The sequence below is a fragment of the Pelodiscus sinensis genome, chromosome 10, assembly GCF_049634645.1.
Source record: "Pelodiscus sinensis isolate JC-2024 chromosome 10, ASM4963464v1, whole genome shotgun sequence".
Classification (NCBI taxonomy): Eukaryota; Metazoa; Chordata; order Testudines; family Trionychidae; genus Pelodiscus; species Pelodiscus sinensis.
This window is the reverse complement of record NC_134720.1, coordinates 39687009-39700573: the sequence shown is the minus strand read 5'-3', so window position 1 is coordinate 39700573 and position 13565 is coordinate 39687009. Positions and strand designations below refer to the sequence as shown.

At 42.8% G+C, this 13565-nt stretch overlaps 1 protein-coding gene across 6 annotated transcripts in view; it reads left to right on the top strand.

The window, feature by feature from the left end:
- Positions 1-13565, top strand: part of PLD1 (phospholipase D1) — a 140554-nt gene that overhangs the window by 115745 nt on the left and 11244 nt on the right. For all 6 annotated transcript variants that reach the window (XM_075937953.1, XM_075937952.1, XM_075937951.1 and 3 more), the window contains 5 exons: positions 147-235; positions 5442-5555; positions 7302-7351; positions 8212-8346; positions 13188-13341. In XM_075937953.1, the coding sequence (XP_075794068.1) occupies positions 147-235; positions 5442-5555; positions 7302-7351; positions 8212-8346; positions 13188-13341 (542 nt within the window). The remainder of the gene's footprint in view (positions 1-146; positions 236-5441; positions 5556-7301; positions 7352-8211; positions 8347-13187; positions 13342-13565) is intronic.

The following is a 13565-nucleotide window of genomic DNA, read 5'->3' as shown; positions in this document are numbered from 1 at the left end:
GACTTGTATAAGGTCATTGAGGAAATTGGTGGTGAACCAGGGAAGTGAATCTGGATATTCTGCATCCCAGGCTGAACTACTGTACCGTCCTTGACAAAAAGGCAGTGAGATGATTCTGAACTTCTTTGTGTTCACTTTTCCCTTAGAACCAATTTTTTATCAGCTGTGCTGACGACAAAGTTGTTTCTAACAAGATTGGCGATACCATTGCTCAGAGGATTCTTAAAGCACACAGGTATTTATTTCATTTTCAAAATGACTGTCTTGATGTTGCTACTAGAATGATGTTAAAATGATTGTAAATAGAATCCACACTGCATGCGTAAGACATGGTTTAAAATAATACATAAAGTGGCACAGTCCTTACACAGAGAGAACATTTATTTCGGTCAAATTCTGCTCAGTTACACCAATGTAAATCTGCAATTATTACACTAAAGCTGGGCATTGTTCTGGGTTTGCACGTGTGTAGCTGAGTGCAGAATTTGGCTCTAAAAGATGTGTTCAGTCAAAAGGGAAGTTGTTAGTAGTGGAATTGGTAAACATTATGGGTCAATTGCCAGCATTAGTGTCCTGATTTTGTTTTTCAACGTTACACACAAATAAGTTTAATCATATCAGCTGGATCTATGATTTATTGAAGGTCTATATACAGGGAATTGCTTTTAAATGGGGAGACTGAAAGCTGCCATACTCTGAGGAATTTGACCATGATTCAGGTTTAGACCAGAACTGTACTGCCAGAAGATATGTACAATCCCCACACTATTGGAAGAGAACCATATAGTTTTAAATAGCATAGTAGTTATAGCAGGTTGCCTGGACGGATCAGATTCACATATCCTAGTGTTCTCACTTAAGTACTGGTCCAGTGATAACATGGATAACTGGAGTGTTTAGCAACAAAGGGATTAGTTTTGCCTTTCTTCTGATCCTGACAGCTTTGCTTAGATGTGGTTTTTTGGTGTCTAGCTTTTGGGCTATATCTACATTGCAATAAAAGACCCGTAGCTGACTAAGGGTATGTCTACACTTGCACCCTAGTTCAAACTAGGGATGCAAATGTAGGCATTCGAAATAGTCAGTGAAGCGGGAATTTAAATATCCTGTGCTTCATTAGCATGATCTCGCCGGCACATTACTCCGATCAACAGCTCTTTCGAAAGTGAAAGTGCGTGCTGGGACACGTTCGACCGAAGGGGTTTGGTTTGAACTAACGTGTCCCGGCACGCACTTTCACTTTCGAAAGAGCTGTTGATCGGAGTAATGCGCTGGCGAGATCATGCTAATGAAGTGTGGGATATTTAAATCCCCGCTTCATTGACTGTTTCGAATGCCTACATTTGCATCCCTAGTTCGAAGTAGGGTGCAAGTGTAGACATACCCTTAGACTAGCTGACTCAGGCTTGTGGGACTCAAGCTTTGGTGCTATAATAAAACTGCAGGGCAGATGTACAGAGTAGGACTGCAGCTGAGGCTGACACACCCTGTGGGGGAAAGAGTGTCAAAGCTCAGGCACCCAGGCCAAGCTCAAACATCTACATTGCAATTTTAACTCTGCATCACAAGCCTGAGTCAGTTGGTTGAGTCCGAGGCTTGGTATTGCGGTGTTTTTTTGCAGTTTAGATACATCTGATACCCTTTGGTATTAGATGGAGTTTATTGCAAACCGTCCTCATTTTCCTTCCCCCTTTCAGGTAACACTTGTGCTTTTCACTGTGCATGTGGATGAGTTGGATTTGTTGCAATGTTTATCTTTAAATATTCCCCTCATGCATGAGCATATACGGGCTGATTTTTAGAGGTGTTAAGGTCCTCATAAATCCATTGGAGTCATCTTGATTTGGCTGTCTCCAATGCTTCAATATGAAACATAGAGAAGACAGAAATGAAGGAAGTGTCACTCCTAAGAGAGAGAGTCTTCTTTTCTGCTTCATTACACTGGTGTAAATCAGGAGTCATTAAGATTGTGATGTCAGAATCTGGTTTGGAGTGTTCAGACACACCATGGAAGAAAGATGGGCAGTAGAGAAATAGGCGTGTTTCAACATGAATACCTGCGTCTGTCTGGCAACCAGGAGGTGGAACAACATGGGGATAGATCCAGGAATTTGGTCAGCGAGCAATGAATGTATTCATTCATTGGAGAAAAGCCTGCTCATTCTTTTCTCGTGACGATGTAAATCAGGAGTAACGTCACTGAAGAGTATGGTCTTATACCTGGGTAAAATCGGTGAAAGAAGTATCAGGTTCTGTGTCTGCCACTGGATATACATCAAGGCCAGAAATATTTTGTTGATCAAATTTACCCATTTTTGCACTGTGGGCCCCTTATAATGGCTTTCACTGACAGTGAAATTTAACTGACAGTGCTTTGAAGAGGTAGTATTTGCATGGCAACCCTGTGTTTGTGGCTCCCTGGGGCCCGGCCATCATCTGCATTGTGGTCCCAATGCAGTGCCATAGTCTTATCAGGCTGGAGATGGAGAGCCGTTCCAAACATACTTGGAATTTCTTACCTATCCAGGAGGTCATATTTGTATTGTCAAGAATGGGTGTGTAATAAGCTGTTTTAACACATACTCTTGAACTAGATTTCCTCTTTGTTTCTTAACCAGCTGAATTAGAGACAGCAGAAAATGTACCTGCCTGTGCAAATGCAACAAGGCTATTTATACTTTTGCTAATACTCATTGAGCTAGAATATGGGTATGCAAGATAGGAACTCCATCCCTAACTCACACTGTATACATAGCTGTGATCTGCTGGGGGTTTTATACGTACTTATGTAAAAGTACCATTTGTCCAAGAGAGGTTAATGAAAGTTCTGCAAATTCTGCAGTGACCCATTGTAAAATATAGAGCCTGATTCACCTGTGACTACTTTTATGCCAGATGACTCCAATGATTTAAGTCAAGTAATAGCCTTATGCTTATAAATAGAAACAAGTTCATGCTGAATCACCCAGATTGTCAAATATCAGAGGGGTAGCCGTGTTAGTCTGAATCTGCAAAAGCGGCGAAGAGTCCTGTGGCACCTTATAAACTAACTAAAGTGTTGGGGCTTAAGCTTTCGTGGGCAAAGACCCACTTTGTAGGTGCATCTGACGAAGTGGGTCTTTGCCCACGAAAGCTTATGCTCCAACACTTCAGTTAATCTATAAGGTGCCACAGGACTCAGCGCCACCCAGATTGTATTTGCCATTAAGTGTATGGCAGTGGCTAGGACAAGGGTTCTCCATCTTTGTTACACCATGACCCCCTTCTGACAACAAAAAAAATACTGCATAGCCGCAGAAGTGAGGGAGGCTGAAGCCTGAGCCTCAGAACTCTGTGGAATGGGTAGGGGCAAAACCAAAGCATGAGCCCCACCGCCCAAGGCATGGGGACTGAAGCCTAAGCTTGGTTTGGTCTTGGCTTGGGCTCAGGCTTTGGTTCAGAGCCTCAGTAAATCTATCACCAGCCTTGGCGACCCTGTTAAAACCGGTTCGTGACCCACAGTTTGGGTACAGCTGGACTAGAATAGAGAGAGAAGTAACATTAGACTTCTTTATTCCATATGAAATTTATACATGGTAGCTTCCATAGGGAAGGGTAAAAAGACCAGCTGGCACTTTGTAAATGGAAGAACTTGGTGGAGTGTTCCTAATCGAGTATCCTATTTTTCTATTCTGTAGACAAAACATCCTCCATATACATAATGTTCCTCTTCTCCTTGTTTCTTCTGTTTATTTGGCATATTCAAGTAGGATTTAGGATACATTTAGATAAACAAACTATCTCCTAATACAGTATATTTTCATCAATACCAATAACTAATATCCTTAATTTCTAAAGCCTTGCAATTTACAACTGTTCTATTATGAGCAAATGAGACATTTTAATCGCTTCTAAAATTTGCTTTAAAAATATCATTGAATTAAAATTTCATCTACAGCGGTGGCTCCTAAACATTTGACAGCTTAAGCTAGGATGAATAGATACATTCAATATGAATCACCTTTGCACTTCCCTCTGTTTACTAAAAGAAACACTGTATTATGTAAATAATGAGGCTACAAATGACACATACTTGTTAAGCTAGGAAGTGCTTAAGCACATGCTTAGCTTTAAGCATAACTAATCCTATTGATAATCCAAAGCTACTGGCAATAAATTCAGGACCACCGTGGTAGCTGCTGTTCCATTCACAGTAGAAATTCCTCCACCAGTTCATGTACTAGTAGTCACATGAGGCCCAGTTTTGATCCCCGGCCATTATTCAGGTCTCTCATATGAAGGCGAAGCTAGTTAATCATTTACAAGGAAAAAACTGGTCTTAGCAAAAACATAAACTGGCCCACCTACGTACTGTTTTTTAGAATGACTTTATCCATCCTGAACTACATTGCCACCTAGCGATGAGTAAATTAAATAAACACCTCTTCACATACAGAGTGCAGTAACACAACAATTTGGGTTTTGATAACTTAGGCAATCAGAAATTACCCACCATAATTTTCATGGCAGTAAAAACAGCATCTAAAAATATCTGGAAAGACAGGGAGCATTTGAATTTTAATTAGTTACATTGCAGTTGTTTGGCACCCTCCTGTTTTGGATTACAGAGGCTGAAAGGCATCTCTAAAATTAAGCCATAGCGGAAATTGGCTGGCCTTCAAGATAAGCATCTAACTATCAACAAAGAAAAGGCAAAAATGGGTGGATTTAGCAAGTCAGTGGCAATCCAGGATCAGATCACATTTAAAGAAACTTGAAAACTGAACCCTTTTGCTGGTGAGTGATGTATGAGGCCAAATATATGCCCTTTCTATATATTCTGGGAAGGCTCATTCATCAAAAACTCATCAGTACACTGAGTATTCTATGATCTAAAGCTTAGAAACAGGACAAGGATGGGATAGTAAGAGAACTGTAGATTTAATTTTGTTTTCATACTTGTACTAACTTGACCAGAACAATTTACACTGCTAGCCTCGTTAGGTAAGGCTGTGCTGTCAGTTTAAAGTGAAGTTCTCAAATTTACTTATTTCCATAAAGCTAGACACAGTAGTCAAGAAAATTACCGTACCCATGCATCTCTGTGATGCATGCTAGTCCTCTCATGCTTCAGTGAATATGTTCCAGCCTTTCTTTCTATTCTACACCTTTTTTGTTGTTTTCAGTTCTTAGAAAGTCCCAACTTCTGTGCTTTACATTTAAATAAATGCTCTAGTACTGACCACCACTAAGGAAAACCTGAACCAAAACCACATCTGACTCGCAGTCACTTAAAAATGAAATAGAAGCCTACTACAGAAACCATAGGAATACGTCAGTGAAATGGGAGCCATTGAAGACAATGGATGCTTAGCTTTAATAAGGACTGGCTGCAGAACTAGTGAAAAGAAGTTGAAATTGTAGGAAATTATCCCAAAGGATTATTGGATTATTTATTTTAGGGAAAATAAACGATACCGAGTGTATGTGGTGATCCCGCTGCTGCCTGGATTTGAAGGAGATATTTCAACTGGAGGTGGGAATGCGCTGCAGGCCATAATGCATTTCAACTACAGGTACTGTGCACAGTCCAAAAAGGTCATGGTACTCTGAGATCTTTATAGTGATCTTCACGGTGGCATCGGGGTGGTGGTAGTGACCAGAGGCTCCAATCAGAATTGAGGCCACATTATGTTAGGTGCTGCACAAATATACGTACCATATGTAGGAAAGAAAAAGTGGGTTATTTATCTGTGATATAGTTTTTACATAACAATCTAACACTTGTGTATTACATTTTTTATTTGCAATAGTGATCTTGGATTTCGAGAGAGCTAATATAATCCACAGTGAACACATTGTCCAGCTTCCTTTCTGGAGCCACCAAAAGGCTTCAGAAAAAGTTTGTTTTCGTCAAGCACGTAGAGATTGACTTAATTTGCTCATATTTTAAATTTCCACCCATCTTTTAGGAATTTGGATGCAGCATTTTTTCTAGTTTATTCATGTGGTTTTGATATGGTTTTAGAAGTCTGACAGTATTTTAGTATCTGGGTTCCCTGTCGTTTCAGCCAAGCTGAAATTAAGATGGCTTTATTAGTTGAACAGCAAACGATAGTATCACCACTATAGCGTTCTTTGAGCTCCTCATTATTTAAGATGACAACTCAGTCCTAAGAAGAGGGCTTTGTTTGACTTCCCTGCTGCCTGGCCAGCAGAGAGAGAGCTCAGAGTTCTGTGGTTCTGTCAGCCAAGTACATTCACACATTACTTTTGTCAGGGGCCCTAGTTAGGTTCCCTGAGCAGAGTTTGAATTTCTTGCAGGTATCTCACACTGATCTTGAGATCAGCCTGAGAAGAATAACAGGCTGCATTTTCAAACACAGGCCACTATATTGTACCCAAGAGTTATGTTCATAAATATTGATATTTCATATTCATACAGAGCACAAGAGGCCCCATCGGAATGATCCACACCCAATAAATTGCATGGTGCTAAATATATTATTTGCCTAGAAATAAAGGTTGACACACGCCTCAAAGTTTTGTAATCTTGTGATCCATGGAGCCTGAGGACAAGGTGTGCTGGGGGGAGAGATGTTTTCAAATGCTTAAGTGGCAGTTGGCCCTAAATCCTAACAAAAAATCATTGGGGATGAGCGCATAGCTATCTATTGTCCCTTTGAAAATCTCCCCTCTTGTCTTTTCTCAAACCTGATGTTTAGACTGCTCAGTGATCCCTTGGGATGATGATTGTGGGGCAGTGGGGCTGACAGCCTGGCCAGGATCCTGGACAAGACTAGGAGGCCCTGCTCTGCACCTCCTAAAGGGGTGGAGCCTTGGGTGAAAGGGGTAGGGCTGGGGCTATGGAGCCTGGATCACCACCTAAAGTGCACCACATTCCCCTCAGGTAGCCCTTAGTGCTGCCCGGAGCACGCCGCACAGTGCTCCAGCAGGGATTTAAAGGGCCAGTGGCTCCGGCTATCACCGCTGTCGTCATAGCGGCAGCGACTGGGAGCACCAGGCCCCAGGGCCGATGCCTCTCCCCTCTAACTCCTGTCAGTGGGCCTGTTACAGTGGAAGCTCTGAAGAGGGAAGCAAACAGCTCTGCTCTAGCTTTTTTCTGGGGGAGGCACAGCTGATGGCAGCATAGGCTTATAATGAATTTTGGGAATGTTATAGCTCTTCTCTTCATATGGTACGTAAAACATGCCTCGTGTATGTGATTAGCACATTAGGAATATCACTAACGTCACATACCTCATTATACGTCATTGCTTCAGGCCATTTGTATTTGTAACTGTCACCTTAATTCTTTCTAGGACCATGTGCAGAGGAGAGAATTCCATCCTAGGACAGCTGAAAGCAGAGAGTAAGTGTTTTGTTTCCCTCTCTGTGTGATGTTCAGCATTAGATTTTGAAGACACTAATGATGAACTATACAGCATAAAATGAGCTCATCCAGTCACTGGTTGTACAAAATTCACTAACACAAAGTACTGCAAATAGTCTGGTAGCACTTGAAAGACTAACAAAACATGTAGATGGTATCATGCGCTTTCGTGGGCCCACCCCACTTCTTTAAAGGCAGCAGCATGGTGTAGCAGGGTGCTCCCCGGGAGTGGGGCAAGAGAGCACTGTCTGCCAGCCTGGGAACTATAGAATAGTCAAGTATTGACTATACAACAGTCAATAAGAATTCATGTGGTTACACTACTATTCAGTTACCCAATATCTTACATCCCTAGATAAAACTATATAATTATAACACTGCAATAATAATTACTTTTGCAAGATCAGCCTGTGTCCGTGAATTTGCTTGCATGGAAATCCAAGCATCATGAAAAATGTCTTTCATAACTACCCCTGCCACATAATACATCCTTGGTTCATATATCTTTGTGCAAATCTAAACTGTAGGTTATTTAAATTAGAACATGGTTTCTATAGCATGTGCAGACAAACCTGATTGCAACCTCTTCCCCACAGCTCAGCCAGAGAAAACAACCAATTAGCTAAATGGTTATCAAAGCTCAGCATCTATTGGAGGTACTTGCCTATAACACAAGGCAATAGGTGGTTCTGTTCATTGCCTCTAGAGGCACCTGGCATTAGCCACTGTCGAAAGACAGGACGTTGAGCTAGATGGACCTTTGGTCTGATCCGGTATGATTGTTCTTATGTAACGACTATCTCTCACTCTCCCACCTCATTGTCTCTTCTAATCTTCAGTTGGGGATAAGTGGATAAACTACATCTCATTCTGTGGGCTTCGAACATACGCGGAACTGGAAGGAAATCTTGTCACAGAACTCATCTATGTTCACAGCAAGTTGCTTATTGCCGATGACGACACAGTCATCATCGGTGAGTAAGAGGGCTTCAGGGGAAAGTTGTATGATTTGATTGCCCTGCCTGAAAATTCCCATTTAGATTTCTCTGCCCATGTACAAAAGCGCATGTGGCTTTCTCTGCTTTCTGTGCTCGCTTCCACTTTACCTGCCAATTTCTCCCCTGTGTTTTATATTGAATTTAAAAGTAGAGTCATTATGAGTTAATGAGGGACGAGAAATGGAGGAAAGGTTCTAAAGTGTATTGATTAATTGGTAAAGAAATGTGGTTTTGAAATTCCCTCCTAGTGGTTAGAATTGTCCCACTACAGGGAATTCTGTCCATTTGTTTTCATCAAACTCAGCCTTAGGCACTAAATTGTGGAAGCTGTCATCTGTTCCTTAAAGAACAGAATGTGCTGTGAAATTTGGAAGGCTTGAGGAACATGTGACCATTAGGAAAAAACGTTCTAACAAGCAGTAGATGCATGTTCATCTGTGTCTCTTTTATTGTATATTTATTATAAAGCCATAGAATAACAACATAAAGCCAGTCTGCTCTGATTTATACCACAGAATACAAGAGCAGAATTTGAGCCTTTTCTTTAAGAAAGTCCTTTTCAACAGATCCCTATCTGCATTTCCATCTGAGACCTAAGCCAGGGATTGAATTGTACACTCCAGAGGTCAAAGACTAATTGACAAAGTTCCTCCTCTCAGCTATATTTATAAAACAGGGGCCCTAAAGTAAGCTACCAGAAGAGTATGAAGGCTTTGCCCATGAGCAACATAATATTAGGTCTTGTAAGGCCTTGTCTACACTAAAAGGAAGATTGCTGCTGCTGCTGTGATCAATCTTCCGGAGTTTGATTTAGCGAATCTAGTTAAGATTCACTAAATTGAACTCAGAAGGTGCCCCCACCAGTGTCCTGTGCTGCTCCTTTTGCGGGAGTAAGGGAAGCTACTACCAAGCTCGACTTCAGGTAAGCTGCTGTGTAGCTGGAGTTGTGTACTTTAAGCCACGCTGCCAGGTCTAGTGTAGACTTGGCCAGCAGAATGACACTGTCTTCCTCTGCAAAGACAATTCCGATAGCATACAGCCATAGAGGGTTTGAAGTTTGGATCAGGAGGGGTTTGTTCCATAATTCTCCTTTTGATCATCTTCTCATGTCTATAGTATGAAGAGCAGCCACAATCGTTTTACTGTTGATGATCGTAAGCAAAGAACTAATGCTGCTGTGGTGCATCTGCCTCAGTGCAGGCAGGCATGGTGATGTGCTATCAGTATGGGTTGCTGTCATCCCAGGGTGTTTCTACACAGCAAAAAACAAAAACAAACAAACAAACAAACAAAAAAACCCACATCAGCAAATCTCAGAGTCCAGGTCAACTGATTTATGCTTGGAAAGGTTCACAGCCTGGGGCTAAAATAGCAATGAAGATGTTCAGGCTTGGATTGGAGCCAAGCTGGGCTCTGAGCCTGAATGTCTAGGCTGCTGTTTTTAGCCCTGTAGTGTGAGCCCAAGCTGGGCTCTGAGACTTGCTGCAGCAGGTCTTTTTTTCACAGACCTACCCCAAGAGGCTTGGACTTAATGCACCAGCTGTGGAGCTAAATACATCCCCACCAGTGCTGCCCCATCCACTTGGCAGCAGTGCCCACATTCTTACTGCAGTGCCCACATTCCAGTGGCAAAAGCAAGGCCCTCCTTCTGCAGCTGCAGTAGGTGAGCAGGGACATAGACTTTCACAACCTGGGGAGGCGCAAATTTGTTCTACCTTAAATTTTCTGCTGATTAATTGATTTAAGCATCAGTTAATTTGCTTAATTCCTCCCCGCCCCCCAAAAGGAAAATAATTCCATGTGACTAAAGCTCCGTGTGATTGAAGCACGTGTGAATACATTCTTAGTTCAGCTGCACTGTGGAGGAGTGGGAGTATTTTGAGGGGGCTGGTGTTATTTTTCCCCTCTCAGGAGCAACTCCTGATAAAGCTATACTCAATACAGTCACTGGGACAGCCAAAACACCTGGGTTTCTTTCTCTAGGAACCAGCTTGTTGCAGGGTTTTTGCTTTGTCCGGAGTTTTTTGTGGAGAGATGTTAATTTGCAAAATCCCATCTATTGTCTCTTGCTGCTCCTCCCACCTGGGACAAACTGATGTCTGCTTTTCTGTGCCAGGTTTTTTTCTGATGCCTGTGCAGTCTAGGCAGGCCTGCTGACAGGGTGGGGCAAAGGAGGCAGTTACCCCGGGATTTGGTGATTCAAAAGGACCCAGGGTTCCTGGCTGCTGCCTCTGGTACAGCGGGAGTGGTGGCCGGAGCCCCGGGCCTTTTAAATCGCTTGCATATCGCTGTGCAGTGTACTCCATGGAGCTGTAAGGGCTAGGGGTAGGGAGTGCACCTTGCTCCAGGCAACATAGAGGGCTGGCTGCCCCCAGCCCTGCCCCTTCCAGCCCGCAACCTCCCACACCTCTACAGCCTTGCCTAGGAGCCCATGGGTGCTGTAGGCTCCCCTGAGTATAGGTTAAGCTCCTTTGGAATAACATTTTTCTGCAAGCATTGAGTGGGCATTGTCCATTTTGTATAGGTGGATGGATTGTGCACCCACTTTTGGATGTCCAGTCAGTGAGAGGGGCAGGAATGGGCACACACAATCAAAGACATACTTGGGGATACTTGCCCATTTTTCCATGACTGTAACAGGATCCTGACACACACACACCTGTTGAAATAGCAAATCTATTAGAATGATCCTTGTGTGCATTGCCAGGTGGGTGATTTGTGTTGAATGAGCTGGGTCTCTCATCCCAATTCTTAATTAATGTGAGGGTCTCCCCACCCCAATCAGATCACAGTCAGAATCTGAACTAATGGACAGGGCTCAACAAACCACTGTTTCGATTTCAGCCAGTTGCTCTGTGCGCCCCATTCCCCGGCACTGCGCGCGTGCGTGGTGCGGGGCTGGCGAGTAGCTCTCGCCACAGTTTTTCGAGCCCTGCTAATGGGCATCAGGAAAGAGTTTCTGAAGACTGAGTGGTCATTTTGGAGATGATCCCTCCAGAAGAATCTGAGTAATAGTAGGAATCGTCTTCTACCAGTCTCCATTCTTGCTGTATGGCCAAATAACCTTATTCTTCAGTGCTTTCACTTTGGCACCATTAAGCTGCCATAACTGCACTCAAAACATTTTTAAGGAGAAGAAAAAGTTATGGTGGTACATTGGGAATGTGTGCATGCATTCCGAAAGAATTTTGGGGTGTTATGGCTTTTTGCATTTTGCACAATATAATCTAATGCTACGTCAACAGCACAGCAAAGACTATCAAAAGAACAAAAGTCCCTATTGGTTAGAATGGCCTCTGCACCTAGCCCCATCCCCAGAGAGTACATTTGTATTGCATAGGCAACGCTTGGGAACTTACACATATGACTCTTCATACATAGAAATGAAAATTTGGCCCCTAGGAATTGAAGCCTTAATTACTAGTTGCTACCAACTCCTCCCTCAGTGCAGTGTGACTCAGAAATAATTTCTTCCCTTCTTAACCCCTTTCCCTCCCAGCCCCCTGAAAAACCTGGTGATTTCTTTTTCTGTTGTTTATTTTAGCAGAAACACTAATTCTGCATAAGTGGGCTCTGCTGTGCCCACTTACTTTAATACGGGCTCTGCCTGGGCTGAGGGCACAAATCCAAGTAAAAATAATTCCCTTTCATTCATTATGAAATATATGCAGCAAAGAAAATCCATCGAATGATTTCAAACAAAGAAGCCAGCATGTGTCATTAAGCATATTAAATAAAGTGCACATTAAACTCTGAGCCATGCCATTGCATATTGTGACATCCCTCGGCAAGAATAGCTGAAGGCTACTGAGACATTAAGCTTTAAAACCTTCTGTATTGGAGCTAGAATTGTTTAACCTTCTTCCATGCCCTGAAGTTAATGGTGAATGTGAAGATCTTTTTTCCTACATTCTGATCTTGGCTCTTTGACTCTTTAAATCAGAAGTGGCTTTGATGGAGGGTCTACTCTAACGAATCTTCATCTTCAGACTCTCAGCAACTTAAACTGTTTTGTTAACGAGAATAAAATCGATAATGGCCACATAGTATTTATATTGATCTTCTCTAGCTTCAAGAAGTGGTAAAAGTAATTCAGCCTCCTTTCTACCACCTCCTGACAAAGGAGGAGATTTTTAACGTGTGAACTCCCATAATGTTTTATCACTTGCATTGGAAGGGACTGGAACAACTGAGTGTGAGTCAGCTAAGTCCATGCAACTGAATAAGTCATATACACAGGCAAGGGACTACACAGTGGGATGGTGGAAGGTGGTTGACAGGAGTCTGAACTAATGGGCATCAGGAAAGTGATGGTGGTAGGACATACGTAGATGAGTATGAGATAGGAGGAGTGCTACTCACTAAAACTCTCCTTTACATACACAAGAGTGGCGTACCTTTCTACCTAGCCTCAGGGCATACTTTGAATGCTGAGGTCTGCGAAGGAGGAGCTGAAAAGACACAATTCTTCAAAGTTATAAGGTCCTGTGGGACTTGGACCCAGAGCCTTTGAGGATCGGGGTCAAAACTCCCATAGCTTTGAGGATCAGGGTCCAAGTTCCGGTCTATCACTTTGGTGGTGGTCAGTGTTCCCTCTAAGCTGTGCAGCAGCACAGCTTCACAGGTGATTAATCAGCTTCACCCAGTCAGAGGCTCAGGGCTCTGTGCAAGGAGCTGACTGATTGGGCGTGGCTGATTAATCATCTGTGAAGCTGTGCTGCCAGGCAGTATAGGGAGACCACTGGTGGCGGTTGTATTGCTTGTGGAAATGGTGTATATTGTTTGTGGTGTGATCGTTTCTCTGATTCCCTTGAAAGGCTCTGCTAACATCAATGACCGCAGCATGCTGGGAAAACGTGACAGTGAAATGGCTATCATTGTGCAAGACGCTAAAACCATCCCGTCCGTGATGGATGGAAAGGACTACAAGGCTGGACAATTTGCTCAGTCACTCCGCCTCCGGTGTTTTAGGTATGACTCGTAGAAACTAATTATAGTGCATGGAAATCTCATGCTAAAATCTTGGGAGCCAGGAAGCTCTGACAGTAAGGTCTTTTCCCAACAGGTTGTAGTAATTCATATTTTGCACTTGTGCAGGAAGATTCAGTTCTGCAGCCTTGCAGGAATTGCATTCCTCATTGATTCTGAAAAGGGAGCATCTGGGCAGGTGTCTGTAAAGGATATGCATTGGATTA